This window comes from Macaca thibetana, chromosome 7 (assembly GCF_024542745.1).
Source record: "Macaca thibetana thibetana isolate TM-01 chromosome 7, ASM2454274v1, whole genome shotgun sequence".
In the NCBI taxonomy this organism is placed as follows: Eukaryota; Metazoa; Chordata; class Mammalia; order Primates; family Cercopithecidae; genus Macaca; species Macaca thibetana.
Window position 1 is genome coordinate 52,452,250 of NC_065584.1, and position 18,946 is coordinate 52,471,195.

Below are 18,946 nucleotides of genomic sequence, written 5' to 3' on the forward strand. Positions count from 1 at the left end.
GACCCCCAGCTCCAGAGGTAGGCCCAGGCTCGCTCAACTAATTAGCAAATCCTATTTCTCTTGCTTTAATCATTGATTCAGAAATGACAACATAACCCAAAGTCAATGAGACACAAGAATACATTTCTTGAGCTTCCAGAAAGAGAAACTCTCTTCTAGCAGTGGTTCTTAAGCTGAGGCTCACAGACACTCCAAGGGTTTATATACAGAATTCAGGGTGTCTTTAAACTCAGATGAGAAAAACAAGTTACATCTTTAACCTCCAACTGAAATTTAGCATTTCCTTTTACTGTGAATTCGGCCAACACATCACAATAGTATCATATTAGCAATATCTGTTCATTTTGTCACCAGTAGAAATCACAGATATTTATTTTCCTATCACATGATCTTTGGTTGCAGATACCTCCAAATAGTGATAATACTCATCACCACTTGGAAATTATTAGACCCCACTAAATATATACATATTATATATATATGTATATACAAATATACATATATTTATATGTATTTATATATATATACACACATATATATATATATATATATATTTTTTTTTTTTTTTTTTTGACGGTCACCCAGGCTGGAGTGCAATGGCACAACCTCGGCTCACTGCAACCTCCATCTCCCAGGTTCAAGCAATTCTCTGCCTCAGCCTCCCAAGTAGCTGGGATCACAGGCACTCACCACCATGCCCAGCTAATTTTTGTATTTTTAGTAGATGAGGTTTCACCACCTTGGCCACGCTGGTCTCCTGACCTCATGATCCACCTGCCTCAGCCTCCTAAAGTGCTGGGATTACAGGCGTGAGCCACCACGCCTGGCCTTCACTGAATCTTTTTATAAAGAAACAGTGTGAACATGGTGGCTCATGCCTATAATCCTGGCATTTTGGGAGGCCAAGGCAGGAGGATGGCTTGAGCCCAAGAACTTGAGACCAGCCTGGGCAACATGGCGAGACCTCATCTCTACAAAAAAACTTAAAAGTTAGCTGGGTGTTGTGGTGTGCACCTGTGGTCCCAGCTACTTAGAAGGCTGAGAAGATTACTTGAGCCTACAAGGTTGAGGCTGCAGTGAGCCGTGTTAGCACCACTGTACTCCAGCTTAGGCAACAGATCAAGAACCTGTCTCAAAAAAAAGAAACAGATATTACCAACAATTTTTAAAAATACTTTTATAACTATATTTTAATGTAACTAGTTTTCTTTGTACAGTAGTCCTATATATTTTCCTCTGGACTTGACAGCATGAGGATGTAGCGCTTGAGCTGCAACAAACGTGAATACAAAGGGACAAAACCACGGAAGCTGAGCTCATTAAATAAAGGAAGAGAAAGATGAAGTCTGATCACATAAGTGTAACCGAATCAAGCTTCACCTTTGGAACTTTTAATATTGTGAGCCAGTGAGTTTGAGTTGGTTTTCTGTTATATCAGCATTAAAAAATCTAAATGATACAGTTTTCAATAGTTTCTACCTCCAAAAACTAGAACAATACCCATGCCTTTGGACTGAAAAAGAAAACTTAGAAAAGGCTTAACTTTGTCACAATGAGGCAATCTGGGGAAAATGAGTTCAGTTCCTCACAAACTGAATGTACTTCAGACTCAACACTCCAATCAAGCTCTCACATGCACTTCCTGTTTTATATATAGGCAATGCTAAGGTTTCACATATGACCTAAGTATGGGCAAGCAGACATACCGCATAAGACACAGAGAACAGAAAGTACAGTCCTACCCAAGGAAGTTAAAGTTCTGATGGCAGCTTTCTGATTCAACAACATGGTTCTCAGTCGTGTGGTGGCAGTAGCCCCCTTGGCAGGCAAGCTCTGCAGTGTCATTCAGGGGTTTGTTTCTAGAAGTTCAGACTAATCTGTTCATGCAGCCCACTCAAAGTTTACAATCTCTTTCTCTCAATAAATCCTGTTTGCTATAACTGCTTAAAGCAAATGCTCTTGCTACATGATCCTGAATAAGTCAAAGTAAAAAGGGATATACAAAAGAAGCATCTTCTTAGTAGTCAAAAACCCAACAAGAGTTAACAGTTTATGAATAAAAATGTAGGCATGACTTGGATAGAATTATAACTGAGAAGTTATAATTACCCAAAAGGTAAGGGCTGGATTATAAGAAGGAATAAAGGTTCAAGAACAGAGCGTTAGAGAGTCTGGATCTGGAAGAGAAAGAACCGTCAGAAAAGCTGAGAAATTAAGAGATAAGCAAAGAACTAAGAGAAGAGAGAACTCAAAACACGAAGTCTTCTATACAACTAAGTACCAAAGATGACAAACAGGATAAAGATTTAACAGAAAGATCTGTGAAAAACATTACTTCCTTCCTCAAAAACTATCACTGGGTACAAAATAATACTCAAACTCCTTCCAAAGCCTGGACCCAACCACCTTGCCTGCTACTGTTCCTTTATGCAAAAGCTTCTAGTCAGTCTTTAAAAAAATAAAAATAAAAAATTCTTCTCTGGATCCTTAAATAAAGGCCTGTCTTGTTCAGTCAGGCTGCTATAAAATACCTTACGTTGTGTAACTTTTATACAACAGAAATTTACTGCTGACAGTTCTGGAGACTGAGAAGTCCAAGATGAGTGCACTGGCAGATTCAGTGTCTGGTGAGGCCCTGTTACTCAGATATGGCACCTTACAGGATGGAAGGGACAAAGAGCTCCTCAAGCCTCTTTTACAAGGGCATTAATCCCACTCATGACTTAATCACCTCCTAAAGGCCCCAGCTCTTAACACTATCACACTGGAGATTAAGTTCCAACATTTAAATTTTGGAGGGACACCAACACTCAGACCTTAGCAAGACCCACTCCTAAGAAACTTTCCTCCTCTGAATTCATGTAACATTTACTTACCTCTCTTCAGATACCTAATTAAAACCCAAACTAAGCCCATGGTACATGCCAGTTACTCAGAAGGCTGAGGATCGCTTGAGTCCAAAAGTTCAAGGCTGCAGTACACTATAATCAGGCCTCTGAACAGCCACTGCACTCCAGACTGGGCAATATCTAGTCTCTTTAAAAAAAAAAAAAAAAAAAGGCAGCCAGGCATGGTGGCACATACCTGTAGACCCAACTACTCAAGAGACTGAGGAAGGAGGATGGCTTGAGCTCAGGAGCTCAATGTTACAGTAAGCTACAACTGCACCACTGTACTTCAGCCTGGGCAACAAAGCGAGACTGTCTCAAAAAAACAAAACAAAACAAAAAATTGAATCACAGAGAGAGCAAGGGCTATATTCTTCATTTCTTTATACTCTGAACACCAATCACAATGCTACCCTAATGTACTTCTAACAAAGCAGATCATTTGAACAAGTAGTTTCAGAAGAAAGTAGTAGAAATAAGACTGCAGGAGATTAAACAGCTAATGAAATTAACCTACAAGGTGCCGGAAGGAACTTTTTGTGGTGACAGAATGTTCTATATTTTGACAGGGATATATGGGTTACACAGATGTATGAACTTGTTCAAACTAACAGAATGTTATAAGATTTGTACATTTTACTATATACAAGTTTTGCCTAAAAACAAGTAAACAAATTTAATAATAGGCATCGGGAAATGTCTAGGTGTAAAGTATACTTTGAAATACAACAAAAACAAAAGGATTGATGAATGGATAGACCGATAGATAGGCAATAAAGCAAATATAGCAAAATATGACTAACGATATAGGGATGGTGAGTATTTAGGTATGCAATGTACAAACAATTCTTTCCACTTTTCTGTAATGAATGAAATGTTTCACTATAAAATCCTCCAGAAAGAAAGCAAACACTGGAAATGAAGGCTGTGAGAGGCTTGCGTATTTCCCAAGTTCATCAATTAAAGAAAAGGATTGACTTTAAAGGAAAAGAAGGTAAATGCGAAAGGAGAACAGGTATTCGGGTTGTCTCTGCTTCTAATTTTAGACTGCCTATACAGACTAGTTCTGGCCTTGAGCACTTGTTCTTGCCTCTGAGGAAGCCCGAACTCACTAAGTTCCATTCATTCTAGCACAATCTCAATCTGTGGTATCTAGATCCTTTGTCTTGGGCTATAATAAGCTATTCCCTATTCTTTTTAACTGAGTTTCTAATATCTCCTTAAACTGACCTTTAACTAACACCTCTGGCCAATCTAGCATAACATAAATAGTTTATCCTTTTTTTTTTTTTTTTTTTCCTGAGACAGAGTCTCGCTCAGTCACCCAGGCTGGAATGCAGTGGCGCGATCTCGGCTCACTGTAAGCTCCAACTCCCGGGTTCACACCATTCTCCTGCCTCAGCCTCCCAAGTAGCTAGGACTACAGGCACCCGCCACCACGCCTGACTAATTTTTTGTATTTTTTTTTTAGTAGAGATGGGGTTTCACCATGTTAGCCAGGATGCTCTCGATCTCCTGACCTCGTGATCCGCCCGCCTCAGTCTCCCAAAGTGCTGGGATTACAGGTGTCAGCCACCGCGCCCAGCCAATAGTTCATCCTCTTGACCCAACTCTAGCCTCTCATACCCAAGACCCACCAGGGCAATGTTAATTTGTTTTAAGGGTCCTTGCAGCAAGGACAATTCATCCCCGTGTCACAGATCCTGAGTATGCGGCACAGAAATCCTCAAAAAAATGTTTGCTGGATGAATGAAATCCATACCTAAAAATGCAATAACCACACTTACATAGCACTTAGTTTCATATTTACAACTATACTATATGGAGGGTAGGAAATGTACATGTTAGGTTTCTGAAGCTGAATATTTTTAAAGGGACTAATGAGAGCCTCTTCTGTGGAGCATTAACTAGAAGATGGAGGTTGGAATGAAAGGTTGATAAGTTCTTTTAACCAACACTAAGAAACAACTACACTGTATTAATGCTCTCCTGGAAAATACAGTATGTCATCAGCTTCAAAATACCATAAGCATTAACTAAAGGGGAGAAGATAAATTATGCAAAGATAAGAACTGACAGGAATTCAATTTCCAGATGACCTAAATGCATTTCAAGTTAATCTGCTCTTTTTTGTTTTTGTTGCTTCCAAAGGACTGCAGATTATGCACTTGCTGAATTTTGCCTTTGTCACACATGACCTAACAAGGAAGGCATTCATCATACCATAGTAGCTTCCCTCAAGTATCTGGTTCTAAACAGCTGCAAATTTTGGAAGATAAAACTAAATGATGTCTCTAAAGATAAGTACGTTCTCTCCCAAACAAATACTAAAACAAGATTAAAATTTACTAGAATATAAAAACTGTCAAATTAAGCTGAACATAAATTAAGTTTAAAAAATAAAGTAAAAATTTTGTAAGAATTTAAATCCTAAATGTTAATAAAATAATTGATCCAATAAACATATCCTGAGGAATTTCTACAATACAGCACTCTCATTCTTGACACTTGCTTTTATCCATCAGAAAGATGCCACATAACAAATGACTGTTTAATTTAGTGCCTTCAAATTACATAAGTGGATGACTTAAAATAATAAACCAATCTCAAAATTAATTTCCATAAAACCATCTATATGAAGTAAAAGCTGCTTCCCAGACCCAAAACTGGAAAGCACGGGTGAAAAATATCCTGCCAAAAATAGAAACAGACTGTAAAAATGTTTCACACGAGTTATGGCTTGTTAGATAACTGCACAACAACACTCACTAGCTGACTTTTTAAATATCTGTCATTGTTCCTCAGTCACATCAGTATGCCCTACGACATGTATTCTTCACCTATTAACTCATTTTCCATGAGGAAAAAGTAAAACTTCGCAATTGCTAAGCAAAACAGAGGGGAAAAAAGCACTGCCAAAGAGCAGGTGTCTCCTTATCAGCTGTAGGTCTTTCTGGTTTAGTCTGACTTTCATCCTTTCCCATTAATACTAGTACACCTGGCCGGGAACAGTGGCTCACACCTGTAATCCCAGCACTTTGGGAGGCTGAGGTGTGCGGATCACGAGGTCAGGAGTTCACAACCAGCCTGGCCAACACAGTAAAACTAAATACAAAAATTAGCTGGAAATGGTGGCACGCGCCTATAGTCCCAGCTACTCGGGAGGCTGAGCCAGGAGAATCGCCTGAACCCGGGAGGCAGAGGTTGCAGTGAGCCGAGATCGCGCCACTGCACTCCAGCCTGGGCGACAGAGCGAGACTCCGTTTCAAAAAAACAAACAAACAAACGAGTACACCTAACTTACAGAGAGCCATGTAGCCGGCCCCAGAATGGCTACCACTTGGGAAAAACACATGCAAGTTCCATTTTGGATCCCCTTCAGTTGCATTACATAGTATCTTGCCAAGACTCTTTCATCTTCAAGAGAAGGTTGACTAACTCTCAATATCAGCAGTTTCATATTAATTCAGGTGCCTCTCAAGTCTCTGGTTATCCAAAGGCTCAAATTTGTATCTTTTATACAAAATTTTGTATACAAAGTTTGTATATACAAAAAATAATTTGTACACAGAATTGTATCTTTAGAGACTTCACTCAACACTGTCAGCATAAAATTCCTAATTTCTTAAAAGAAGGAAGAAAAAAACAGAACAACTTTCAGTAGTGCACACAATGCTGTCAAATTCCCAAGGTTGTGGTGAGGATCAAAATAAGATGTACAGAAAAGCCTTGTTTTGTGAACTTCCAGTCAAATCCAATAGTACCTAACAGGGGTAAATTTTTGCTTTTATTTCCTGCCTGAAAATGGGCATAACTTCCACCTGCATGTTGATGTAAAACCCAGAGAGACAATATGTTATCAATCACCTTTAAAAGACAAATGGGGAGCAGGAAGTATTGAGAGAGAGAGAGAGAAAAAAAAAACCCTACCATTACAAGTCAAGGTCAGTGAGGAAGGACTAAGGACTTCTACTCAAGCTTCCTGCTAAAGACACCAATTGTACCTATGCTTCAATTTTAAGCCATCTACCTTTTGAACTAGATTCCATTTACATTATTCTACAAAGAGGAGGAAATGAAAAGTACTGATATGCTGGAATACCTGAAGAGGGTCAGTTACTACGACAAGTGACTAGCTTCTCTTCCAGTTTAGATCTCTTTTGAAAGCTTTGGAAGAAAAACAGCATTCATTGACAAATCATTTTTTTTTAATTCTGTAATTTCATATTTAAAAGCACTAAAGACAAAATGTTAGTTAACTATCTAGACAAGCGGTCCTGGAATATGTTATTATATTAAGTTACAGCCGGGTCTTAGTAAGAAAGCAAGAAAAAGGTTTGTTGCTGACTTCTAAACCATGGTAGCAAGGGGTGGTAGCATGGTAGCACAGGGTAGGATAGGGACAACCTGGATAAATTAATTCCTCAGGTAATTATTATTTAAGACAAATGTTGGATTAATTCAAACTCCTCCCTCCCTTTACAACAGAAAAAAAAGAAAAAAATCATGTAAGATCCACTCTTCCTCCTCCTAGCCATTTGCTAACAAAAAATGCTAACAAGCAGATAGATGTCCAGTTTAAAAAAAAAAAAACAAAAGTAAAGCAAACTGATTTATCAGCACTAGAAGCGGTTCTCTTTTTTTCAGTAATTCTGATCACAAACCATCAAACTATGAATTTAGCTTCCTAAAAGGCTTTTTACATTACACCCTCCAAAAAACCTCCTACCTTGACTTAAATTTTTCTAAATCAAATGTCTTATACTAAGCTGTACTCGAAACGCTTGCTGGACAAGAAGTTAAAGAAATTGACAACTATTACATTAAAACTGCAAAATGCTGATATCGAACAACTTTCGATTCAAATTCACTGCGATTCCAGGCGTTCGTGGAACACAACTTCCTTTTTCTCCCCTGCGGGTCCCCCCGGCCCTTCCGCGAGCCCAGGTCCCCGCCCGGGCCTGCGGTGACATCCCAGGACCCATCTACTGACGTCACAGACATGCGGACCCACAGCTCTATGACTTCACCGCGGACCGGGGACGAATCGCAGTCGGCTTGCGCCAGCCCAGAGGCTGGGGAGGCGTCCGAGCCTCCGTCCCGCCTCGTCGCCGAGGAAGGTTAAGGACAAGCGCCAGCTCACCTGTGCTGGGGCAGGGAAGGGCAGAGTGGCCGAGCGCGACAGGGGCGAGGCGACCCAAGTCCAAAGGCTGACTTCCTCACCGCCCGGGGTCCCGTAGGTGGGAGCGCCGGTCCGGTGCCCGCTCACGGCCTATCTGTGATCTCCTCGGCTTCAGCCGGGACCCGGGACCCGGCTCCCTACCCGCCCGACCCTCCGTGGCCCGCGGGGGCGCTCAGCGCCCTGGCCGTGCGTGCGCGCGGGGAGGGCCGCCCCGGAGGAGGCGCAGGCAGCCGGGTCCCTGCCCCGGACCCGCGGGCGGCGCCCCCGCCCCCGCCCCCGCCCCCACCCCCACCCGCCCGGCGCCCCGGGAGCGCAGGCAGGCGGCGGGAGGGGGCGGGGAGCGGCCACGGTGGCCGCCGCCGAACCCCAGCCGCGCGGCCCTTGCGCCACGCCCCACCCCGGCCCGGACTCACCTGCGCTCCTGCCCCGGCCACGGCCTGGACCGGGGCTGTACCAGCCCGACGCAGTGGCGGCGGCGGCAGCGGTGGCGGGAGGCCTGGCTCGCTCCCCACCGCTGAGGCGGACCGAGCACCCAGCACGGCGCGGCGGCGCCCAACGCTCGCCCCGAAACCCATTTGTTTGGCTAAAACGGAGTGACGTCACGCGCCGGCCCAATCGACGGTTGGCCGGAGGAGGGGCCACGGAACCAGGGTGTCACGGCGCCCCCTGCCGGCCACTGGGGGCGGGAAGGGGGAAAGTGAAAAGGGAGACCTGGATGACGCGTCTGCGGCCCCCAAGTGGTAGAAAATAAGTTTGAGCACTACTGTGGGGAATCAAACCCCCCAGGCCAGCCAGAAGGGTAGTGATGCCAGGGTTCAGTCAGCAGACATGTCAAGTTTATGAATATTCGTGGGTAGACCTGAAGCTATAAATGGTCTCAGATACTATTAGATAACCTAGTAGACCTGGATCCCCATCTTGGTTCTGCTGCTAGCTTGGAAGGCTGGGGTTCAAGTTTCAATTTGTGAAATGACGAAATTGGAAGGGTCCCTTCTGACTCTCTTTCCCATGCAAATCATGGCAGGGATACCTGTCAGAAAGTAGATAAACGTTGAGGTTGACACCAAACTGTTAAAGTCTGTAGAAGCTTAAGGACTGGTTAATGATGGACATAAATTTTTTTTTTTTTTTTTTTTTTTGAGACGGAGTCTTGCTCTGTCACCCAGGCTGGAGTGCAGTGGCCGGATCTCAGCTTACTGCAAGCTCCGCCTCCCGGGTTTAGCCATTCTCCTGTCTCAGCCTCCCGAGTAGCTGGGACTACAGGCGCCCGCCACTTCGCCTGGCTAGTTTTTTTTTTTTTTTTTTTTTGTATTTTTTAGTAGAGACGGGGTTTCACCGTGTTAGCCAGGATGGTCTCGATCTGCTGACCTCGTGATCCACCCGTCTCGGCCTCCCAAAGTGCTGGGATTACAGGCTTGAGCCACCGCGCCCGGCCAATGATGGACATAAATTTTTAATACTTTACATTCAAATCAGAGGGTCAGTGAGGAACTTTTGATCCCCAACCTTTAAACTTATTATTGTTTTCATTGTGAAAGTAATATTAACCACATTGAAAAACATGAGGACAATGTATTTTCTTTTAGACCTTTTGCCCCATCACATATATTTTACTACACTGTGTAATAGTAGTTGTATGCGATATTGCATCCTCTTTTCACTTTTATAAGCATTTCTCATATTTCTACATAAGCTTCATAACCAGTTTAACAGCTGCATAAAAATACATTAAGTGGACATAAAATTTACTGCATTAATTCTCTAGTTTTGGACATAAATTGTTTCCTTCACTTTTTGCCATTATAAAGAAATCATAGAACATCTTCATGAATGTAGATTTTTAAAGACACCCAAAAGTGAAATTACTAGGTGAAAAAGACTATCAACACTTTCACAGTTACTAATACAAACTGCCAAATTATTTTTTAAAAGTTGTACCAAGTTACACTTAAACCAGCAACTTTGATTTTAGCCAGTCCTTAACAAAAGTGCTTTTGTCCAATTATAAAACTACTCTTGTAAAATATATGTGTAAAATCTTAAATATTAAAACATAAAAGCAAAATAAATATAAATATTTCCCATAATCTCACCACCAAGAAATAACCACTTAATATCTCCATCTAGACCTTTATCTATACACATATTTTTAATAAAAATTGGAGAGGGGAAGGCCAGGCACGGTGGCTCACATCTCAAAAAGAAAAAAAAAATTAAGGAGGGGTGTTATATGGTATACCTTGGCATCAAACTGTATGTCTGATTTAATATATGATCAATATTAGCTCAATATATCATTATCATTTGAAGGTTCCTTATGTCATAGTTAGCTCAAAATTGTAAAACTTCAATCTATCCTTTCAGATTCATCTTAAACACTGTCCTTCTTAAAACCTCTTGATTCCGTCTGGGCATGGTGGCTCACGCCTGTAATCCCAGCACTTTGGGAGGCCGAGGCAGGCAGATCACTTGAGGTGAGGAGATCAAGACCAGCCTTGCCAACATGGTGAAACCTTATCTCTACTAAAAATACAAAAGTTAGCCCAGCGTGGTAGTGCACGCCTGTAGTCCCAGCTACTTGGGAGGCTGAGGCAGAATTGCTTGAACCTGGGAGGCGGAGGTTGCAGTGAGCTGAGACCACACCACTGCACTCCCACCTGGGCAACAAGGGTGAGACTCCATCTAAAAAACAAACAAACAAACTTGATTCCTGTTGATCAGAGGAATCAAAAAGTTGATTCCTCTAATTTTTTCTCTTCCTTTATGGCCCCTATATTACTCCACACACATCTTCCATATGTGTATTTAATAGCCCCTGCTAGATTCTAAATTGCTAGGGGAAAGATTATATCCTAGTATTCACTAAAGAGTATTGCACTTAACATTGCTTAAATGTTTAATGAATAATTACAAGCATATTAGTGATGTACACTTTTCTCATGACAGTAGATGAGTATGATGTCTGTTTTATAATGGTATTGGCCAGGCCCAGGGGCTTGAGGCTACAGTTAGCGGAGATCACACCACTGCACTCCACCCTGGGCAACAGAAGGAGACCCTGTCTCAAAATATATATATAATGCACATATATATGCATATATATATATATATGTCTTTACTGCAGTGTGTTAGTATCCAACATTACATTTATGATGTTATTACATTTATGATGCATCATCCGGACATTGTTCTAAGTACTTTGCATACTTTGTTTCATTTAATCAGAAAAACACCTCTGTGAGGTAAGGACTATTGTTATTTCAGAAGAGGAGAGTGGGGCTTAAAGCATTAAGCTGTTTGGCCCAGGGTATAGAGTCAAACTTAGCAAAGATTCCAGAGCCCTGACCATGTCACTATATTGTTATTAGGAGCTTCAAATGGGTCAAAGACATTGAAACTACAAAGCATAATGCAGATATCATTGAACTGAAATGACAGTGGTTTCCATATGAATAGCACATCATTGTCAAAAGTTCCATCAGAGTTCATGTGTTCTAGAGCAGTGCTTCTCAAACAATTTGTAGTTAGATTAGTTTTGCTGTCATTTTGCTTTGTTTCTAAGTATTTAGGACACTGTGAACTGATTGTTTTGTAAAATGTCATAAAACTGAAAACCACTATAAAAATGAAATTAATTTTAAAAAACATAATGAAAGCCCAAACTATTAATTGGTTTTTTTTTATCTTTTTCTTGAGATGGGATCTCACTATGTTGCCCAGGGTGGTCTCAAACTCATGGCCTCAAGCAATCCTCCTTTGTCAACCTCCCAAGTAGCTAGGATTACAGGAGTGGGCCACCATGCCTAGTCTATGAATTATTGATTATTAAAGTCCACAGACATAAAATTATTCCATCAAATTGCTAGTAAAGTTTCTAAAATCTTAATCTCAATTTCGCTTCTTGTCTCAGATTGGCCAGTGGACCACACTTTGAATAGCCCCAGTCTAGGAGAAAGAACTAGGAGAGAGTGTACCCATGTTAGGCAAGACCTTCCCTTGATTCTGTTTCTCCATTTGTATAATAGCAGTGATCCCCTAGAAGCAAAGTCAGAAGAGCCAGTATAGTTTATCAACCCACAGGCCCTGTGGTAGGTCCTCAGGAAGGTGCTCCCCAGGTGAGCATGGGGTGGCACACTGAGGCCATGGGACTGGTAAGAGCCAAAAGAAGGACAAGTCTGAGGTGGCACAGCAGCAGAAAAGTTCTAAATGTATATAGTATATAAATTAGGTTATTCCATTAGTAATTAAAACTTAGTTGTCTCAAGCCAGCAAACATCATATTAAATTAAAACTCAGTACAAGGGGCTTGTCTTGTATAGACTTGGTTTCATTTCTGTTCTCTGCTCAGAAAAAAACAAAAAACAAAAACTAGGAACTTACTGTTTATTCCTCAATGAGCTTACTCCAACCTCCAAAGAAAAGCACCCATTGCTATGGTTTGAACGTGTCCCCCAAAGTTTATGTGTTAGAAACTTAATCCTCAATGCAACAGTGTTAAGAGGCGGGGCCTTTAAGAAGCAATTAGGTCATGAGGGCTCCAGCCTCATGAATGGATTAATGCTATTATCAAGGGAGTGGATTACTTATCAAGAGAGTGAGTTACTATAAAAGCAAGCTTGGTCGTCTCTATCTCTTGCTCTGTCAGGTGTTCTCTTGCTCTTCCACCTTATACCGTGGGATGACGTAGCAAGAAGCCCCTCAGGAGATATGAACCCCTTGACATTGGACTTCCCAGCCTCCAGAACTGTAAGAAATAGATCTCTGTTCTTTATACATGACCCAGTCTCAAGTGTTCTGTTATAGTAGCACAAAACCGACTAGGACACCCACCATTTCATCTTCTCCCTCTCACCCCCAGCCCCTCCTTATCAAACTTACTTCCCCCACTGCTGGAGAAAGGAAACCAAGAGGCAGTCTCCATTAGACTTTGCATCTAGACCCATCTTTGCTGCAGAACCTAGGCTACTGGGCGTGATAATGCCTTTCCCTACCTACTTGACGGTGTTATTATAAAGACCTAATAAGAAAAGAGAAGCAAAAGTGCTTTTAAAAGTTTCAACTTTGCAAAGGTAAAGCCTGCACTTAAAAATATGCCTGGAATGTGGCTGTTGGAGCATGCTTCAAGCCCTGAGCTTATGCCCAGGTTTATGCATGTGTGAAGCTCATTGGTGATGATGGGGGGATGGGCAGGAGCTACTCAGGCATGAGAATATAAATATTATCCACAATGAATAGAACAACTCAGGAAAAATTAGAAGACCAAGGCAGCAGACTATCTAACAGATATGGGTATATCTTATAATTAAGATGTGGATGGTGACATAAAGTTGAATAAGTATTAAAACTAGGAAATCATAGTTATAATCCTTCTTTTTGGATCTTGTGCCCCTGTGAAAATCTGATAAGAGCTAAAAACCAAGAGTCTCTTTGGAGACTTTTGGCAGAAGTAAAAAAGCACACCCTGATATACACACACAGTTTCGAAGATAATTTTAATTGTCTCAAAAAGTCCCTTAGATCAACTTGCCTTATAGTGATCTGCACTCCCATGGGGAGTGTAAGAGACATGTAGAGCAAGGACAGCCCTTCTAGTAAAATGGATGGGAAACAAATCAAGGTCCCAGATCCCCCTATCCCCACGGTATTGCCCTGAGAACATTCAGAAGATGGTTTCTACACTATCAATACAGTGAGCCACACAATTTCCATAGGTACCTTTTTTTTTTTTTTTTTTGAGACAGGATTTTGCTCTGTCACTAAGGCTAGCAGTGGCACCAGCTTGGCTCACTGTAGCCTTGACCTCCCGGGTTCAAGTGATCCTCCCACCTCATCCTTATAAGTAGCTTGGACCACAGATGCCCGTCACTGTGCCTGGCTAATTTTTTGTTGTTGTTGAGATGGGATCTCCCTGTGTTGCCCAGGCTGGTCTCAAACTCCCAGGCTTACATGATCCTCCCAACTCAGTCTCCCAACATGCCAGGATTACAGGTGTGAGTCACTGTGCCCACATCTCACTTCTGATAGCATATAAAAGGAGAAATTCCGGCCGGACGCGGTGGCTCACGCCTGTAATCACAGCACTTTGGGAGGCCGAGGCAGGCAGACCACGAAGTCAGGAGATCGAGACTATCCTGGCTAACATGGTGAAACCCTGTCTCTGCCAAAAACACAAAAAATGAGCCATGGGTGGTTGTGGGTGCCTGTAGTCCCAGCTACTTGGGAGGCTGAGGCAGGAGAATGGCGTGAACCCGGGGGGTGGAGCTTGCAGTGAACCAAGATTGCACCAGTGCATTCTAGCCTGGGCAACAGAGTGAGACTGCATCTCAAAGAAAAAAAAAAAAAGGACAAATTCTAGCCAGGCTCTGTGGCTCACAACTGTAATCCTAGCAAATTGGGAGGCTGAGGCAGGCGAATCACAAGGTCAAAAGATCAAGACCATCCTGGCTAACATGGTGAGACCCCCCCCACCTCTACTAAAAATAAAAAAATAAGAAAAATTAGCTAGATGTGATGGCACACACCTGTAGTCCCAGCTGCTCAGGAGGCTGAGGCGGGAGAATAGCTTGAACCCGGGAGTCGGAGGTTGCAGTGAGCCAAGATCACGCCACTACATACCCGCCTGGCAACAGAGTGAGAGTCTGTCTCAAAAGAAAAAAAAAGGAGAAAGTCCTTCTCTTGCTAAAGTTATAAGCAAGGCTTAGACTGAAATCTTCACATTCTTTTCATCAAAATTAACACTTGGGCAGATTAGATAACAGGCCACAATGGTCTCCAAGTCCCACCTTAATGTTTGAATTTTTACTAGAATTCTAGGCACAAGAAACAATCTGCATTCCTGATGTCCCTACATTTAAAATCTATATATATATTTTTTATATATATATATATATATATATATATTTTAGATGGAGTCTCGCTCTTGTCGCCCAGGCTGGAGTACAGTGGCACAATCTCAGCTCGCTGCAACCTCTGCCTTCCAGGTTCAAGTGATTCTCGTGCCTCAACCTTCCGAGTAGCTGGGATTATAAGGATACACCACCACGCCCAGCAAATTTTTGTGTTTTTAGTACAGATAGTGTTTCACCATGTTGACCAGGCTGGTCTCAAACTCCTGACCTCAGCTGATTCACCGCCATCGGCCTCCCAAAGTTCTGGAATTACAGGCGTGAGCCACCATGCCTGGCCAAGCCTATATTATTTTTTTAAAAAACAACCACATCATAAGGTGTTTGTCTTACTTGTCATAAAAGAAAAACTTTAGACAAGTTAAATTTAACAGAGTTTAACTGACCAAAGAAAGATTCACGACTCAAGGAGCCTCCTGAGTCAGAGTAGGCTCAGAGAGACTCCAGCACAGCCAAGTGGTGGAATAAGATTTATGGACAGAAAATGGAAAGTGACATACAGGAAACGGAAGTGAGGTACAGAAACAGCCAGATTGGATACAGCTCAGCATTTGCCTTATTTGAGCACAGTTTGAAATAGTTGGCCACCTACTGGCCAAAACCCAGGAGGCTGGTACCAGCCAGGGGGTTTAGTACTGAGAGGTAGGTTAGTCTGTTTGCACATTCAGTTAGGTTTCAGTTTACTACACATGGATAAATTTTTAGGCTGAACTTAAAATACGTAAGGAGGCAGCTTTAGACTAAACTTGATTTAAAACTTGTTTTCCTTTTTTCTTTGTTCTTTTCTTCCCCCATGCGTGATTGCTCGCACATAGTCATTTCAGTAGAGGGTGGTCACTAATAATTGATTAACTTCATATCCTAACCCTCAGGGGCTGCCCACGAGATTAATGAACTTGTTTTTCTTTAAAAGAAAAATTGTTCCCGGGTCATTCAGACCTCCTTGATGGCATTCAGAAGTTTGATCGGCCTAAGGATCTCACCTTCCACATAGCTACCTTTCTCATAAAAACACTCAGTTATGCACAAAGGCAGGTTGGATTTGACAGTTTGCCTCTCCTACCCTCACACTTTGGCCAAATTGAATAAGCTTTCTCTGCTCCTAAGGCTGACGTATCTGTGTTCGGCTGACTGCACACCAGGTACTTGAATCTGGCTTTTGGGATTCTACAACGGTAGAATAATTTATGTTTAAATGCTAGAACGATTTTCTGCAAGGACAACAGTGATCTATATTTAGAATCATTTAACCCTTGCAGTTATGAAAGATGGAAGAAGTTTTTGAAAGGGAGAGGGAAGAAAATGAGGGAACCTTGCTCCTTAGGAAAGTGGGATGTTCCCCAGGCAGGGTTCTCTCCACAGCCAATGGAGTCAGATTAAAAGACATGATCCAGGCCGGGCACGGTGGCTCACTTTTGTAATCCCAGCACTTTGGGAGGTTAAGGCGGGTGGATCACTTGAGGTCAGTAGTTCGAGATCAGCCTGGCCAACATGGTGAAACCCCCCCCCCATCTCTACTAAAAATACAAAAATTAGCTCGGCGTGGTGGTGGGTGCCTATAATCCCAGCTACTCGGGAGGCTGAGGCAGGAGAATCGCTTGAACCTGGGACGTGGAGGTTGCAGTGAGCCAAGATCACGCCATTGCACTCCAGCCTGGGTGACAGAGCAAGACCCTGTCTCAAAAAAATAAATAAATAAATAAAAATTTTAAAAAAGACATGATCCAGATAAAGCCATAGACCCTGGAGCTTGAACCTGGAGGTTTGGACCTTTTAAAGAACCAGGAGATGGAAGAGCTGTGCATAGGAGACTAGAAGCCAAAAGAGTAACATTGCCTTAAGAAATAGAAGGCAAAAAAAAATCACAAAAGGAGAACGCAGGTTTGCATATCCCACTAATTATAATAGCACAGAAGGAATTAAACCCAGCTGCACTTCAACTACAAAAATATAACAGGCAAAGGGAAGTAGCTCATCACACACACACACATACACACACACACACACACACACACACACACACAATCTTCAAGCCCTTTGATTCTTCTCCCCGCCCTTAGAATAAAATCAGAACCCTTTACTGTGGCCCCGCATAATCAGACATGTTCCTTTTATCAACTCTCTTTATTCTCCCAACTTGTCTCAGCTAAAATGTCATCCCCTCGGAAAGCCTTCCCTGACCATCCTGTGTAGTATTTCAGCCTTGTTTTCCTTTACAGTGCCTCCTACCTGGCACATAATAGGCACCCAATGAATATCTGTTGAATTAATAAAAATATTTATACTTTCTTTTCCTAAAATATTTAATCCAGGCCACAAATGTTACAGTGGATGACTAATAAAAGTAACATGAGTAGAGAGACTTGTACATTAAAAATAGGACCTGAATAAAGGCAAAATCTAAGTCATTGCTGCAAATATGTGACCAAAAGTAGAAACCTCTGAACCCTACAGAACCTAGCCAACCAGCCAGTCATGATTTTGATGCTTCAACACAAATTATCTGTGATTTAATTACCAAGATCACCCATTGATTACCGGATATTTGCATAACCAGTTGGCATTTAGATAATGACTAGTATTCATTAGGTAATGCCAAATAACTTAATGTTAAAATATTTTATATTTTTAATAAGCCCCTGGTCTGTTTGTTGAAAATAGCAAGAAAGAAAATGGTGGGGGTGTGGGAGTCACTGCCCTCTGGCTGCCGACTGAACAGCAATTTCCCCTTTTCTTGCTTGTTAACAGAATCCTGATCTGCTACCCTATCTGTGCTTCTGGGGAGGCGGGCCCAGAACCATTGTGTGAATAATGATCGACCTCAGCTAATGGTTCTCATGGAGTGATTGATTTTGCCTCCCAGAGGACATCATCAATGTGTCTGGAGACATTTCCAGTTGTCACTACTTGAGAGGAAGCACGATCTGCATCTAGAAGGGAGAGACCAGGGCTGCTACTGCTCAATATCCTATAATGCACAGAACAGCTTCTACGACAACGAGTTATCCCACCAAAAATGTCAGCAGTGCCAAGGTTGAGAGAACCTGCTCTAGGGTAATCAGTGTGGTCCTAATCTCCCTGTCAGTGACTGATTCAACTCACATAATAGTCTTATGGGAGTGTGAGGTAATTCTAGCCAATAAAATGCAATGGGAAGTTGGCTGAGATACTTCTGAAAAAAATCCTCTCTCATTCCTAAAAAGAGACATTCATTTTCTGTTGAAATGCATTACTTTCTTAAATAAAATCATAATTACCCACAATGAGAAAAAGAGAAACATGCAATAAACCGTCTCTTATCTGCTGCTAGATGCCATTGTGTCTGCAATGTGGTGTCTAGAACTATGGCTGTCATCCTGGAACCATGAGAGGAGTTAGCTGGAGAAACAGGAGGATGGCAAAGAGGAAGGATGGAAGTTACCTGAGGCTGAGGACATCAGTGCACCTCTGCTTTAACCAATCCTTGAGACTTCTTGTTATATGAGATAATAAATTCCATTGCTATTTAAGTCATGTACAGGGCTTTAAAAAATATTATAGCTGAAAATATCCTGATATACATTTTATATTTTTATTTGATATGTGGGAGAGAAAATAAAATGTGGGAGGAAAGACACTAACCTCCTTTGGAGACAAGCTCTACAGTTGTCCAGCGATAAAATAATTTTGCTTTGCTGTGCTTCCAGAATGATCTTAAACTAATGATACCAGAAGTTGATAAAATCAGTGGGGGAAACAGTCTATCTATTAATACATAAGTCTGTGTTATTTAAGTAAATGAGTAGGCACTCATGTGACATTTTGAAATCTTCAAGAAAATGACATTTTCCAGTCATTGAAATTTAATTTGAGGGAGCCTGCAGCATTAGCATAAGACCAGCCAGCCTGTCCTTATTCTTCTAGCACACCTAATTCACAGGCACCTGCTACAGCAAAGGAGGAGCTGCCTGGTTAAAATAACCTAGTTACAT

The 18,946-nt window shown here is 41.9% G+C and overlaps 1 protein-coding gene across 4 annotated transcripts in view; it reads right to left on the minus strand.

The window, feature by feature from the left end:
- The window catches only part of FBXO34 (F-box protein 34), a 90,805-nt gene extending 72,353 nt beyond the window's left edge, over positions 1 to 18,452 (minus strand). The window contains exon 1 of one of the 4 annotated variants that reach the window (XM_050798248.1): positions 18,397 to 18,452. Coding sequence is in view for 1 of the 4 variants with exons in the window: in XM_050798245.1 (XP_050654202.1) it covers positions 7,711 to 7,892 (182 nt within the window). In the remaining 3 variants the exon portion in view is untranslated. Of the gene's footprint in view, positions 1 to 7,710; positions 7,980 to 8,031; positions 8,114 to 8,483; positions 8,654 to 18,396 lie in introns of those variants that run through there. The other 3 variants (XM_050798249.1, XM_050798247.1, XM_050798245.1) reach the window with 3 other exon arrangements.
- Positions 18,453 to 18,946: the final 494 nt, after the last annotated feature.